Source organism: Microtus ochrogaster, chromosome 5, assembly GCF_000317375.1.
Source record: "Microtus ochrogaster isolate Prairie Vole_2 chromosome 5, MicOch1.0, whole genome shotgun sequence".
Taxonomy (NCBI): Eukaryota; Metazoa; Chordata; class Mammalia; order Rodentia; family Cricetidae; genus Microtus; species Microtus ochrogaster.
In genome coordinates this window covers 21,103,286-21,119,979 of record NC_022012.1, presented here as the reverse complement: position 1 = coordinate 21,119,979, position 16,694 = coordinate 21,103,286, and the positions used below count along the sequence as shown (strand labels likewise).

The window sequence follows — 16,694 nt, the reverse complement described above, 5'->3', positions numbered from 1 at the left end:
TTTCTCTGTAGCTTTGGAGCCTGTCCTAGAACTTTCTTGGTAGACCAGGCTGGCCTCGAACTCACAGAGATCCGCCTGCCTCTGCCTCCCAAGTGCTGGGATTACAGGTGTGCACCACCACTGCCCGGCTTTGTATCAGCTTCTTGATACAGCCCACTTGATTTGACCAGCCCTGTGTGAAGTCAGAGACCCACAACTCCATCCTTTAACCCATTCTTAGCCACCTGTGGGTTAACTAGCCAAACCAGGATGACCTCAGATTATAGCATTCAAATTTTTCTCTAGGACTGAACCTCAACCAACATAGCGAAGACAGGCTTAGTTCGGGTAACACCAAACCAAGCATTCAGCACAGGACTATAAGACTATAAGGTACGAACCCACCTACATAACCTCTTTCAGACCTCGAGGCCAGTGTATGAACCAGTATCCATCTAAGACACAGTTCCAGAATAGTCCTCAAAATGAGAGAAGACAAAGTGAATGTCCATCACAGGGCCTCTCAGCTGTAAGACAACCTAGGAGCCAAGGTAGGAATGCAAGACACCACAGAGGGAACACAGCAGTGAGGGCTTCTATTCTGGAGTACTGTCTAGTTTTGCAATTGTAAGTTTACCCTAAGGCAGTGGTTCTAAACCTTTCTAATGCTGTGACCCTTTAATACACTTCCTCATGCTGTGGTGACCCCAAAACCTAAAATTATTTTTGTTGCTACTTCATTACGTTAATGTTGCTACCGTTATGAATTGTAGTGTAAATATATGTGACCCATGTGAAAGGGTGGATCAACCCCTTTACAGAAGAGGCATGGCCACTCTAAAGGTGAGGTCTGGGAATAGAACTTGATACTCTGAATACCAGCCTAACAGAAAGGTCAGTTTGCCATAGCATCACCTAGCTCTTGCAGAAAACTGTAAGCACTCTCATGAAAGGAAAAGAACAAAAGCCAAGGACCAAGCTACTGATGTGTAAGTCCAAACAGCAACAATAAAGACAACTTGTTCCTTCAAAAGAGATCAATCCCAAACTGGAAAAGATGGAAATGATCCAGACAAATAATTTCATAAAGTGTCTGAAAAGGTATGCAAACAAATGAAGAACAGAAATAAACAGCTGGTGGGAATATGGAAGGCAGTACAGAATAGGAGGAAAGGATTAGAAATAGTGAAAGAAAAATGAAATGCTGAAGATTTCATTAAATTTCAGTAAATAATGCAAAAAACACTAGTGATAGATTAGAATATGAGAAGGGTGGAATTCAGGAGTTTAAGACAAAGTGGAAAAATTGGATTTTTTAAAAAGGCACTTAAAAAGAGTATGAGTGGAATTTGTAAAATCTTTGGTATATCATGAGAAAGCCAAATCTAGAAATATGGGCATAGAAGTACAAGAACTATTCTAAAGGCACAGAAAATATTTTCAATGCAATCCTTAAAGAAAATTCTGCAAATCTAGGATAAGAGGGACACATCCAGCTACAAGCAATTTACAGTATACCAAATAGACAGGACCACAGTAAAAACTCTTCACACCTAGGCCAGCTGGATGATGTGATCAAAGCAGACTCCCTGAATGTGGCTGACAAGGAGGGCTGACTGAGAAGCCAAGGACAATGGCACTGGGTTTTGATCCTATTGCATGTAATGACTTTGTGGGAACCTAGTCTGTTTGGATGCTCGTCTTCCTAGTCCTGGATAGAGCCAGGAGGACATTGGACCTTCCACAGGGCAGGGAACCCTGACTGTTCTTTGGACTGGAGAGGGAGGGGAAGGGGAATGGGGGAGTGGGAGGGAAATGGGAGGAGGAGAGGAGGTGGAGATTTTTAATTAAATAATAAAAATAAATAAATATAGTTTACATAAGTGACCCCAAAAATTCTACCAAGGATTTTACCAAAAAGCTTCTACAACTCAGAAACACTTTCAGTAATGTAGCAGGATACACTAAAGATTAACTAAAAAAAAAATCAGTAGCTCTCTTTCATAGAGATGATAAATGGACTGAGAAAAAAAAATCAGAGAAACATCACCCTTCGCAATAGCCACAAATAACATAAAATATGTTGGAGTAACTTTAACAAAACAAGTGGAAGACATGTTTGACAAGAACTTTAAATCTTTGAAGAAATTGAAGACAACACCAGAAAATGGACAGATCACCCATGCTCTTGGGTAGGTAGGAGTAACATAGTAAAAACGGCAATCTAACCAGAAGCAATCTACAGATTTAATGCAATGCCCAGCAAAAATCCTTCATAAACCTCGAAAGAGTAATACTCAACCTCATATGGAAAAGCAAAAAACCCAAGGATAGCCAAAATAATCCTGTACAGTAAAGGAACTTCTGGAGGCATCACAATACCTGACTTCAAACTCTACCACAGAGCTACAGTACTGAAAACATCCTGGTACTGGCAAAAAACCAGACAGGCGAAACAATGGAACTGAATTGAAGACACAGATATCAATCCACACACCTACAAACACCTGATTTTTGACAAAGAGACAAAAAATATAAAATGGGAAAAAGCATAACTGGATATCAGCATGTAGAAGAATGAAAATAGATCCATATCTACTGCCATGCATGAAACTCAAGTCCAAATTAATCAAAGATCTCAGCATAAAACCAAGCACACTGAACCTCACTGAAGAGAAAGTGGGAAGTACACTTGAATGCCTTTGGCACAGGAGACTATTTTCTCAATATAACCCCAGTAGCGCAGACACTGAGAGAAATAATTAATAAATGGGACCTTCTGAAGCTGAGAAACTTCTGTAAAGCAAAGAACACAGTCAACAAGACAAAGCAGCAGCCTACAAAATGGGAAAACATCTTCAACCTCACATCAGACAGAGGTCTGATCTCCAAAATAAACAAAGAACTCAAGAAATTAACCATCAAAAGAACAATAATCCAATAAAAACTGGGGTACAAATCTGAACAGAGAACTCTCAACAAATGAATCTAAAATGGTTGAAAGACACCTAAGGAAATGCTCAACATTCTTAGCCATCAGAGAAAAGCAAATCAAAACAACTCTGAGAGTCCATCTTACACCTGTAAGAATGGCCAAGATCAAAAACACTGATGACAACTTATGCTGGAGAGGATGTGGGGGAAAGGGAACACTCCTGCATTGCTGGGGGAGTGCAAACTGATACAGTTACTTGCAGGCATAAGTCACAAACAATGCCACACCAGTTTGGAATTATGATTAATAGGGTGGTATTTATTTAAAGGGGGAAAAAACTTACAGATAACCGTCCCAGACAACAGCCCTCTGCGCAATCAGGAAGGAGTCTAGTCGCAGGAAACTGAGCAGGAAGCGAAGAGAACGAGAAGGGAAGTAGCAGCTTTTTTAAAGGTAGAGAGACCATGCCCCAATGGGCTGGTATCTCAGCGGCTATAGGTTGGAGGAGCGGAAGGACCTCCCGCAACAGTTACTTTGGAAGTCAGCATGGCAATTTCTCAGAAAAATTTGAAACAATCCATCTCAAGACCCAACAATACCACTTTTGGGTATATACCTAACGGATGCTCAATAGCATAAGTTGTCATTCATACAGTCACCTGATTTTTATTGTTTTTATTGAGCTATCAATTTTTTCTGCTCCCCCCTTCCTCCTCACTCCCTTCTACTCTTTCTCATGATTCCCACACTCCCAATTACTCAGGAGATCTTGTCTTTTTCTACTTCCCATGTAGATTAGATCTATACATGTCCCTCTTAGGGTCCTCTTTGTTGTCTGGATTGTGAATTGTAGGCTTGTTTTTCTTTGCTTTATGTTTAAAAACCATTTCTGAGTGAGTACATATTATATTTGTCTTTCAGAGTCTGGGTTACCTCACTCAATATGTTTTCTAGATCCATCCATTTGCCCAAAAATTGAGATGTCATTATTTTTTTTTACTGTGTACTACCCCATTGTATAAATGTACCACATCTTTATCCATTCTTTGGTCGAGGGGCATTTAGGTTGTTTCTAGGTTCTGACGATGACAAATAATGCTGCTATGAACATAGTTGAGCATATGTCCCTGTGGTATGACTGAATATCCTTTGGGTGGATACCCAGAAGTGGCAGATCTGGGTCTTGAGGTAGATTGTTTCCTAATTTTCTGAGAAATTGCCATACTCATTTCCAAAGCAGCTATACCATCTTGCACTCCCACCAGCAATGCAGGAGTGTTCCCTTTACCCCACATCCTCTCCAGCATAAGCTGTCATCAGTGTTTTTGATCTTGGCCATTCTTACAGGTATAAGATGGAATCTCAGAGTTGTTTTGATTTGCATTTCTCTGATGGCTAAGGATGTTGAGCATTTCCTTAAGCACCTTCCACTTGTTTGCTTAGAGTTACTCCAAGATATTTTTTTTTTGTTATTTGTGGCTATTATGAAGGGTCATGTTATCTGATTTCTTTCTCAGCCCATTTATCATCTGTGTACAGGAGGGCTACAATTTTTTTTTGAGTTTATCTTGTGTCCTGCTACATTACTGAAGGTGTTTATGAGTTGTAGAAGTTCCTTGGTAAAATTTTTGGGTTAACTTATGTATCAACTATAGTATCATCAGCAAATAGTGAAAATTTGACTACTTCTATTCTTATTTACATTCCCTTGATCTCCTTTTGTTGTCTTATTGCTCTAGCTAGAATTTCAAGTACTATATTGAATAGATATGGAGAGAATGGTCTATCTTTTCTTGTTCCTTATTTCAGTGGGATCACTTTGAGTTTCTCTCCATTTAGTTTGATGTTGGCTGTTGGCTTGCTATATATTGCCTTTATTATGTTTAGGTATGATCCTATTATCACTGGTATCTCTAAAACCTTGATCATGAAGGGATGTTGTATTTTTGTCAAAGGCTTTTTCAGCATCTAGTAAGATGATCATTTTTTTTTTAGTTTGTTTATATGGTGAATTACATTGACAGATTTTCAGATTTGCATGTGTTGAACCATCCCTGCATCTCTGGGATGAAGCCTATTTGTTCATGATGGATGATTTTTCTGATGTGTTCTTGGATTTGGTTTGTCAGTATTTTATTGAGTATTTTTGCATCAATGTTCATTAATGAGATTGGTCTGTAATTCTCTTTCTAAGTAATTCCTTTGTCTGGTTTGGGTATCAGGATAATTTTAGCCTTGTAAAAAGAGTTTGGCAATGTTCCTTCTCTTTCTATTGTATGGAATAATTTAAAGGGTATTGGTATTAGTTTTTCTTTAAAAATCTTGTAGAATTCTGCTCTGTAACCATCTGGTCTATGGTGGCTTTTTTTGGCTGGGAGACATTTAATGACTATTTCTATTTCTTTAGCAGTTATAGGTATATTTAATTTGTTTATCTGGTCTTGATTTAATTTTGGTGTGTGATATTAATCTAGAAATTTGTCCCTTTTCCTTAAAGTTTTCCAATTGTGTGGGATACAGGTTTTCAAAGTCCTCCTTTTCATTTCTGATTTTGTTATTTTGGATATTCTTTCTCTGCCTTTTGTTTATTTTGCTGTTTTTCTGAGGAACCAGCTCTTTGTCTCATTGATTCTTTGTATCGTTTTCTTTGTTTCTATTTTGTTGGTTTTTAGATCTCAATTTGATTATAGTCTTCCTGGGTGAGTTTGTTTCTTTTTGTTCTTGAGCTTTCTGTTAACTCTCTAGTGTGGGATTTTTTTCCCCAGCTTCTTTATGCAGGCTTTTAGTGCTATGAACTTTCCGCTTTACATGCTTTCATTGTGTCCCATAAATTTGGGTATGTTGTGTGGTCAGTATCCAATGGTAATAAAACTTATTCACAACATACAGAGAGACACCCCACATAACCTCATTGCCAGAAAAATCTTGGTTTCTTCTCACTTTGCCCTGACATTTTAGTTAATGTTAATATGCAACTCAGATGGTGTTGTTCCCTGAATCAAAACACCCCAATGCCTTCCCAGCCCTGAGAAAAGATTAAAGCCCTTCCTTTGATTTCCCAGATGCCACATGATTTAGGCTGATCCATCAGCGTTTAGTTTCCTAAGTTTCTCGTGCCTCTAAGGTTTTCTCCAACTCATTAAAGTGTTCCTGCTGCAGGGCCTTTGTTCTTGCAGTCCTGTCCAAGGTGTCTTTATATTGTACATTAAAATGACTCACTTTTTACTCCTTAAGTTTCTTGCATGTCATCCTCTTGTGAGAGACCCTTCTTGTGCCCCGCCCCCACGTAAAATGCTCTTATTTTGACATCATTTTTCTCTCCCCTTCCCATCCCAACTCTGTCCCACACTTTCTGCTCTGTCTTTCCCTAAAGTACCCATTACCTGGTAACACAGTATAAATATTACTGTTGTTCCTCACTGTTGTGTATTGCTGTGCTAGACTGTAAACTCCACAATCACAGACTTGTCAGCTTTCCCCCATGCTGTGGCATTATCTATGTCTAGAGCACAGTTTAGAATAGTAGGCTTGTTAAATATTTTGCTAAGAGTAACAAACACCAATGCTATTTTAATGATACATGAATGAATTTATGACTTGGAAACTGTGTCTGGCAAGCAGTAGGTTGTCATTAGTAGGAGATCTAGCATACAAAGAGCAATGGGATAAAATAATTCAGAAACAAATAGAGTTAGTAATTTAGTATATTAGTATATGATAAATAATTTTTTTCAAAATTAGGAAAGAATTAAATTTTAGAGTAATCTGCTAGTTATTTGTAGATAAAAAGTAAAATTAACCCACTTTGATAACTTGTATGTCAATTCACTCTTTACAGATCAAAGATTCAAATGAAAAGCTCTACAAATATTAGAAGAAAATGGGCAACAAAGAATTAGGTATCTGGAGAACTCCTGATATAAAAAATAACTAGCCTGCAAAAGAATCTAAAACAATTATTACCATGTAAATACTAATGATAGCAATTTAAGCAGCAGCAGCAAATCAATGGATATAGAATACAGACATAAAGACTAACTGGAGAAAAGAGGGAAAGTCAAGGGGGAAATGGTAATACTGAAAATAATTTTAAAAAACTAAGTAGAAAATACAAATGCATAATAATAATGTGTATAATCACTTCAACGCAGCTGACGTTTTAGCAGTGTAGGAAGGCGCCTGACTTAAATAAGGTTGTTGTCATGGGTGAGGATACACCAAGGACAGCACCAGGCAACAGAGGAAGAAGATCTCCCCCAAGACAGGTTCTTTGTGTATCTTGTCCTCATCTGTGTGAGTCCAGACTGTGACAGGAGAGCATGGGGCCATTGTTGCCCACCTCAGTTAGGTTAATAAAAAGGTGGAATTACCAGTAAAAGTGAAAGTAGAGAACATAAATGTTATGGGTGATACCAAGTAGGGGAGAATTTATGGGAAAATCGTGAGCTAAAATCTTAGTGGTAAATGGGGGATCCTACACACGCCTTTAATCCCAGTACTTGGGAAGCAGAGGCAGGCAGATCTCTGTGAATTTGAGGCTATCCTGGACAGCCTGAGCTGCACAGTGAAACCCTGCCTGGGGGTTGGAGGAGAATCATAGTTGTAAATGAAGAAGGTGACAGAAAAGCTAAACTCCATTAGCTGACTGGATTTCCCAAGGAGAGTCTATGCTGACACACTCCAGGGAAAGCACGGGGGAAAGACAATGGTCTGCAAACCACAAGTAGAGAAGAGATTTCTTCTTTAATAAGTGCAAGTCTTCAGTAAAGGAAATCAATTTGTGTGTGTGTGGGAGGGGGGAGAATCATTAATCTCAGTGCTTCATCCAGCGTCAGACTGCAACTGTTTAGTGGCAAGAACCAAAGGAAAGTGTAACACGAGCCACAGTTAGCGTGCAAGAAGACCTGGAAAATACAATCTGACCCAGGAGAAGTCAGTAATGGGAGCACTGGCCAACTCTGGGGGAAGTTAGCCTGCTAGTGGCTTGGGCCCACAGGGTGTCCTGCTCTTTTGCAGGTAAAGAGGCGTTTTCACTTCCTTTGCAGCTGGAAGAAAGATAAACTGTGTTGACAGAATATGAAACAGAGCGTCCCTTCACCCACGAGGTCCTACACCCACAGTCTGAGAGAAGTGCAGTGACTGCAAGTGTCTGGGCACCTGGGCTCAGCCTGCCCCACGTGTGGACAGGAAGCTGCAGACCACAGTGGTCAGGAGAGGCTCGCGGTGCAGTGCTGTGGCTGCTGGCTGACAGTGGCTGGCTTCGAGAAGAGACCAGTCCAGTAAGGTACCGGCATCTCCTAGAGGCCCTTGATGCACGGCTGGTGTCCAAGGGAGGGCGTGTGTGGCAAGCACTTGGCATGTGCCGGTCAGGCCTTCTGGTACTGGCTTGTGGCCACCAGTGCGGGCAGAGCCACCATGGCAGTATAGAGCCCGACCTGGACAAGGCAATGCGATACTGCCAGGCTCTGGGAACATTACTTGGTGCCAGTGGCCTCTGGAACAGCTAAGGGCAAAGCCTGGTTGTCCCCAGATGCGTATTCTCTGGGCTGTCCTCTCTGCACCATGGACTCTGGCAACCCCCTGCTTCAAAGGCTAGCTGGCTGCCTCTGCTGGAGGTTTCTGCAGAGACTGGCTGAGGACTCCCCTTGGGGCTCTCCTTTAGGTTCCCTTGAAGTTTTGCTTCATGCCTGCTCTTCTCCCTGGAAAGCTTGCCAGAGCCTCATCTATGCTTTCCTGGCTGCCAAAGCTGCCCCGTGTCCAGACAGCAATTCCTCACTGACTTTGCTTCATTTAATTTTTGGTTGTTTTTAAATTTTCCTGTGACTTCCCAAAATTTTACCCATTCCCAGCTCTGCCCAGATGTAAATGTTTTTACTAATGCTAGCAATTTAGCATTTGTGCAGAAATGCTGATGGTAGTGGTGGTGGTGGTGGTGATTTCAATACGGAGGAGTGATTACTACAGGCTGAGAAAACGTGTGTGTGTGTGTGTGTGTGTGTGTGTGTGTGTGTGTAAAAGGAGGGTGCATTTGGAATATCATTTTTCATCGATTCAATAAAAGATATATAATAAGTTCATGTTAATTAAACTATGTTTAAAGTATAAAGCAAAGTGAAACATCAACCATTTTAATTAGAAAAGTTTGTAGAGCCAGGCACCACCATGGGCTCAGATGTCACCCACATCCTGGAAACAGCAGCATGCAGACTCTGCCGAGTGAGTTCTGTCCAGCCTGAACTCATGAGGTTTTGATGCATTTGTTCAGAATGAGCACCATCAAGACATCAACAGGTCCTAAAAACAATAAGATTTGTATGCTGGCAGCCCAACAGTTCTGGCAATCTGGGTTGATCTCCAACAGTAACAAACAAATGAAAGATGGAGTTGGAGACAAAGAATTGATCCCCTCTGTGAAGAAATTCCTCCTCTGCTACACAGGACAGCACTGGGGTCCATTTCTCAGCAGCTGGGCAGTTGTGGAAGGTCTCGGCGTTATACTCCATTGTAGTAAAAACAGTACTTGACTGGACCTTAACCAGCATCAAATGTATATGGTGGCTGAGAACCCAGCTACGTAGCCAGTTATTCTTCTTTTGAGTTCTTCCCAGCCAGCAGCCTTGGCTTCAAGACTCTGTCCAGATTCCAGCTGATACAAAAGCCCAGGAACAAATTTTGCCTTTGCATTAGACCACCCTCTCCCTTCTTCAAGGAAGGCCTCCTTTAGCCCCTAGCTGATTCTCTCCTCCACCCCTATTTCTCACCTCCCTATTCTGTCCTATTTAGCATGCGGACCTTCCTGGGGAGACCTGAGTGTATTCTGTGTCTGTTTTCTGCCTTATCCATGATGGCTCCATCCAACCTTAGCCAGTTACCCAGGTACGTATATTCAAAACAATGAAGAGGTCCCACGTAAGGTATACCTAGAGTCCCCAAGGGAATACTTTCAAAAACTCTGTGTGTGCGGATGTGCACACGAGCATATGATGGATATGTGCATGATTGTGTGCATGTGACATGGTGCCTGTGTGGAGGTCAGAGGACATCTTCAGATGTCAGTCTTCGATTTCCACCTCGTTGGAGACAGGGGCTCCCTTGTTGTCTACCGCTTCCATGGATTCTCCTCTCTCTGCCTCCCATTCCCATATAAAGGTGCTGGGATTAGGTACATGCACTATTACGTTTGACGTGGCCTTTACCCGGATGCTGGGAATCTGTAAGCACTTTCCACATTGAGCCACATCCATAGCTCCTTTCTCTTCCCTTTCCTCCCTTCCTCTCCTTGCTTTCCTCTCCTCTCTGCTCTTTCTTTGGAAACAGAGCAGGCTTTATATCCCAGACTGACTCTGAAACTTCAGCTTTCCTGGGCCTTTTGGCTCAGCAACCTGTGCTCTAGATCTGAACACCTTCTTGTCCTTGCAGGCTTAATCAAACTCACCTGGCCCCCTTGTTACTGCGGATTCGAAAGGTAGGTCTGAAAGTTGAGGGATCACAATTCACACTGGAAGGTTCCCCATTCCGGATCCTATCTGGCACTATGGACTACTTCCGGATACCGAGGCAGAACTGGAGACTCAGCTTGAGGAAGATGAAAGCTTGTGGCTTCAACACCCTTACCACGTGAGTCGCTGCTTCTGTTTCTTTTTTCATTTTTATTTATTTTTAATTAATTTTACATTCCAACTAAAGTTCTCCCTCACATCCCTCCTTCTGCCCCTCCCTCACCTCCTCTCGCTAGCCCACTCCCTATCCATTCCTCCCGTAGGTAAAGGCCCCCATGGTGAACTGACCCAGTTTGCCACATTTAGTTGGGGTAGGACCAATCCTCTTCCCTCTGTATTAAGTCTGAGCATGGCATCCCACCACAGGTAATGGGGTCTCACACGCTAGCTCATGCACCAGGGAGAGATCCTGTTCCTCCTGCCTGGGGCCCCTTAGATAGCCCAAGCTTCACAACTGACTCCCGCATATGGAGGGCCTATTGCAGTCCCATGGAGGCTCCACAGCTGTCCGCATGAATTACAACAAGCTTGGTTCAGCTGTCTCTGTAGGTTTCTCCATCATCACCTTGATGTCCTTGTGCATGTATTTCCTCTTCTCTCTTTGACTGGGTTCCCAGAGTTCGTCCTGATGCTTGGTTGTGGATCTCTGCATCTGGTTCCATCAGTTACTGGAAGAAGGCTCTCGCTTCTCTGGGGCTGTGGTTTGTAGTATGGGTATCTTCTGCTTTGCTTTATATCTAATACCCTCTTATGAATGAGTACATACCATGTTTATCTTTCTGGTAGGTCCTGGGTTAGGATGGCTTTTTCTAGTTCTATCTATCCATTTGCCTGCAAATTTCATGATGCCATTGTTTTTCACAGCTGTGTAATACTGTGTAAATGTATCACATTTTCTTTAACCATTCTTCAGTTGAGGGGCATCTAGGTTGTTTCCAGATTCTGACTATTATGAATAATGCTGCTATGAATATTGTTGAGCAAGCATCTGTGATATCATTGAATATCCTTTGAGTATATGCTCAAAAGGTGAAGCCCTTTCCCCATTTTGTAGGCTGTTACTTTGTCTTGTTGACCATGTCCTTTTCCTTGCTGAAGTTTTTCAATTTCAGGAGGTTCCATTCATTGATTGTTGCTCTCAGTGTCTGTGCTACTGGTGTTGTATTTAGGAAGTAGTTCCCTGTGCCAATGCATTCAAGTGTGCTACCTACTGTCTCTTCTATCATGTTCAATGTAACTGGTTTTATGTTGAGGTCCTTGATCAACTTGTGTGTGTGTGTGTGTGTGTGTGTGTGTGTGTGTGTGTGGTTTTTCAAGACAAGATTTCTTTGTAGCTTTGGAGTCTGCCCTGACTAGCTCTTGTAGACCAGGCTGGCCTCAAACTCACAGAGATCTGCCTGCCTCTGCCTCCTGAGTGTTGGGATTAAAGGCATGTGCCACCACTGCCTGGCGCCAGCACCTTTTGTTAAAGATGTTTTCCTTTTTTCATTGTACCTTTTTGACTTCTTGATCAAAAATCAAGTGGTCATATTTGCACGGATGTCAGGGTCTTCAATTCACTTTTGTTGATCCACATGTCTGTTTTTATGTCAAAACCAAGCTGTTTTTTTTCTTGATATAGCTCTATAGTAGAGTTTGAGGTCAGGGATGATGATACCTCCAGAAGTTCCTTTATTGTACAAGATTGTTTTAGATGTTCTGGTTTTTCTGTTTCCTCATATATGAAGTTGAGTAATGTTCTTTTAAGGTCTGTGAAGAATTGTGTTGGGATTTTGATGGGGATTGCATTGAATTTGTAGATTGCTTTTGGCAAGATTGCCATTTTTTATTATGTTCATCCTACCTATTTAAGAGCGTGGGAGATCTATCCATTTTTTGATGTCTTTTTCAGTTTCTTTCTTCCGAGATTTAATGTTCTTGTTATATAGATCTTCCACTTGTTTGGTTAAAGTTACTTCATGATATTTTATGCTATTTGTGGCTATTGTGAAGAGTGATATTTCTCTGATTTCTTTCTCAGCCCATTTTATCATCGGTATTAAGGAGGGCTACTGATTTTTTTTTAGTTAATCTTGTATCCTGCTGCTTTACTGAAGGTGTTTATGAGTTGTAGAAATTCCTTTGTAGAATTTTTGGAGTTGCTTATGTAAAATACCAGATCATCAGTAAATAGTTGAGAGTTTGACTTCTTTTCCAATTTGTGTCCTCTTGATCTCCCTTAGTTGTCTTATTGCTCTAGCAATAGACATGTGTATATGAGGGTTACTGATTTTGTTTATGTTTTTGTTTTGAGTTAATCTTATGTCCTGCCACATTACTGAAGGTGTTTATCAGTTGTAGGAGTTCTTGGGTATAGTTTTTGGGATCATTTATATATACTATCATATACATAATATGATAGTGAGAAGTGGTAGTTTGAATTCCTTTCTGATTTGTATCCCCTTGGTCTCCTTTTGTTATTGTTTTAGCTAGTACTTCAAATACAATATTGCATAGATATGGAGAGAATGGACAGCCTTGTTTTCTTTCTGATTTTAGTGGGATTACTTTGAGTTTCTCTCCATTTATTTTGATGTTGGCTGTCAGCTTGCTGTAAATTGCTTTATTATATTTAGGTATGTTCCTTGTATCTTTGATCTCTCTAAAACCTTTATCATGAAAAGGTGTGGGATTTTGTCAACGGGCTTTCCAGCATCTTATGAGATGATCACGTGGGTTTTTTTCTTTCAGTTTGTTTATATGGTGGATTACATCGACAGATTTCCGCATGTTTAACCAACCTTACATCTCTGGGATGAAGTCTCTTTGGTCTTTGTGTGTGTGTTCTTGGATTCAGCTTGCCAGTATTTTATTGAATATTTTTGCATCAGTGTTCATGAGGGAGACTGGTTTGTAGTTTTCTACCTCTGTTGCATCTTTGTGTGGTTTAGGTATCAGGGTGATTGTAACCTGGTAGAAGGAGTTTGGCAATGTCCCTTTTCTCTCTCTATTGTGTGAAACAATTTAAAGAGTATTGGTATTAGCTCTTCTTGCTTCTGGTTCTTATTTAATTTTTTTCAACTGAATCCTAGCTGAAACTGAACAGTCATTTAAAAATTATTATTAAGAAGGATATTTGTTAGCCAAGTTATTAGTCAGGGTTTTCTAAAGGGATATATATATATATGTATATATATATATATATATATATATATTGGAAAGGACAAGGATCTGATAATTGTTCAGTCCATGAAACTGGGTGCCTTAGCAGGCCCAATCTGGTGCTCGAGTCCAACGGAAGTTCTCAAGAGTTATATATATATATATGTATATATATATATATATATATATATTGGAAAGGACAAGGATCTGATAATTGTTCAGTCCATGAAACTGGGTGCCTTAGCAGGCCCAATCTGGTGCTCGAGTCCAACGGAAGTTCTCAAGAGTTGTTGCTCTTCAGTCTGCATTGGAATCCCATAGAAGCTGGTTCTAATACTAGCAAAGATAAACTTGCCAGCAATAGGGCAAGAAGGCAAAAATCAAATGCTTCCTTCTTCCATGTCATCTTTTGTGGGCTGTCCTGATTTTAGGGTGGGTCTTTTGTCCTTAGATGACCTACATTTGAGGCGTCTTTTCCCACCTCAAATGATCCAATTAAGAGAATCCCTCAGAAGCATGTCCAGTTGCTTGAGTTTTGGTTAATTCTGTACTTAAACAACTTTAGTGGTTAAAAAAAAAAGCCCTCATAGGGAGTGGCACTAGTAGGAGGTGCAGTCTTGTTGGAGGAAGTGTGTCACTGTGGAGGCCGGCTTTGAGGTCTCATATATGCTCAAGCCACACCCAGTGTCTAAGATCACTTCCTATTGCCTATCCAAGATATATAACTCTCAGCTGCCTCTATAGCACCATGTTTATCTGCCTGCATGCTTCCCACCATGATGATAATGGACTAAATCTCTGAACTGTAAGCCAGTCCCAATTAAATGTCTTCCTTTATAAGAGTTGTGGTCATGGTGTCTCTTCTCAGCAATAGAAACCATAACGGAGATAACAACCAAAATTAGTCATCATATCAAGCTTTTGGAATAGGCCTAGAATCTTAATTTTTAGGAGATAGAGGCAGGAGGATTATTTAAGGCCAGCCCCAGAATCATAGAAAACTGAAGCTAGCCTAGGTTACATAAGATTTGTCAACAAAACAAAACAAAGCAATATAAACAAAAATAACTAACTGACAAACCAACACCCCAAAAAACACCACTAAAATAACAACTAACCAGAAAAATGTGCAGTATTTTTTGAAGTCTTGAGTACCTATTTGCTGCCATGACACAGAATTGAATGATTTTTGACTCCATGTCAAGTAGAGAGCATGCTGGAGGTGGATTTCTTTCACACTGTCTAAGATTCAGTAAAATGGTCTCCTTGGAGCTTTGTTGAGAACAGAATCCTCTGGGTGCCTGTCAAATAGTCACTGTCTCCCTCCACAGAAGGAGCAGAAGGAAATGCTCCTCAGATCTCTACAGTGAGGATTTATACACCAGGAGGTAAACACCATGAAAATGTGGGGACTGCACCCCACAAACCTTTCCCTGTTGTAGCATTTTTAAACCACCAAGATTATCTGCACTGAATATGGGTTCATGAGGTGAAGTTTGAGTTTTTCTTTTTTTTTTCAAAATTTATTTATTATGTATATGACATTCTGCCTCCATGTATGCCTGCATGCCAGAAGAGGGCACCAGATATCATTACAGATGGTTGTGAGCCACCATGTGGTTGCTGGGAATTGACCTCAGGACCCCTGGAAGAGCAGCCAGTGCTCCCAACCACCGAGCCATATCTCCATCCCAAGTTTGAGTTTTCTTAAGCAATGTGGGCTCCAGCAAAGGATTCTCTTTGTGAGGACCAGCTCCTGCTAGGCTGTGTTCTCAGAATCCTCTGTAATAGTCAGGTTTCTCCTGGGAAGCACAATCAGCAGGTGTCTTAGGTTTCTATTGCTGTGATAAAACACCATAACCAAAAAGCAAGTTGGGGACGAAAGGGTTTATTAGGCTTACACTTCAGCATTGCTGTTCATTACTCAAGGAAGTCAGGATAGGAAGTTGAAGAGGGCGGGATTCTGGAAGCAAGAGCTGGTGCAGAGGCCATGGAGGGAAGCTGCTTACTGGCTTGTTACTGTTTGAGAGATTCAGTCCATTAACATCATGTCAGGGAGCATGGCCGTGCGCAGGCTGACATGGTGCTGGAGCTGAAAGTGCTACATCTTGCAGGCAACAGGAAGTCAACTGACTGTTCCACTAAGGGAAACCTGAGAAAAAGACCTCACAGCCCACCCCACAGTGACAGACTTCCTCCAACAAGGCCACACTTTCCAATAGTGACATTTTTTTTGGGTGCCATATTTCTTTCAAACCACCACAGCAGGTAAAGGGTGATTATAATGAATTGCTCACAAAGTTGTGGGGGATGGGAAGTCTTCATGGCTGCAGTTAGGAGGTTGAAAACTCTAGACAGCAGAGAATAAACTTGCTTTGAAGTCTTTAGGCTCACGAGCAAGATGTCTGATGGAGAAAGTTCCAGTTCAAAATCAGGCAGAGTCTAAACCCCAAAACAAGGGCTGAGAGCAGCAATACACACCTGTGAGCCTAATATGTAGGAGGTCGATCAGGAGGATCACAAGCATGAGGTCAGTCTGGGATACATAGTGAGATCCTGCCACAGAACAAAACTCAAGAACAAAACTGAAAGATTGTTTTGGAGACTCACCCACATGGCTACATATACTGCTTTTTTTCATTGACAAAACCACGTGGAATTCTAAGGATAATCACACTACAATGTGTTTATCATATAGATATATAATATCTTTTTATCATATATATATAATCTTGTGTATACATCTTATTTATATTTTATCTTGTGTGTATATACATGTATAAAATATATATTCAGTATATAGTATTACATATGCATTTATATAAAATGTGTGTATACATATGAAATATTGTAGATAAAAAGAAATATATTGTAGATAAAAGGAAATAAAACGCATATGACAAAAAGATGTTAAAGTAACCCACAGAACAGCATGAGAAGTTGTCTACCAGAACTGGATCTGCAGTAAACAGACCTGCAGAGGTCGGAAGGGGACTCCAGGAACTGAGGTTACGGGTGGTTGAGGATATTGGGAGTCAAACCTGGGTCCTCTGCAAGAGCAATCAGTACTTAACCGCTGAGCCATCTCCTCTGTTGAGATTCTTGAGGTAGATTCTATATATGGTTGTTTTGATTTTTTT

General features: G+C 40.8%; 1 protein-coding gene across 1 annotated transcript in view; it reads left to right on the top strand.

Annotated features, from left to right (window-relative positions):
• LOC101989346 (beta-galactosidase-1-like protein 2) overlaps positions 1–16,694 on the top strand; it is a 65,771-nt gene that overhangs the window by 18,338 nt on the left and 30,739 nt on the right. The window contains 2 exon segments of the mRNA XM_013346138.2: positions 9,698–9,790; positions 10,334–10,531. Coding sequence (XP_013201592.2) covers positions 9,699–9,790; positions 10,334–10,531 — 290 coding nt within the window. The 5' untranslated portion in view covers position 9,698.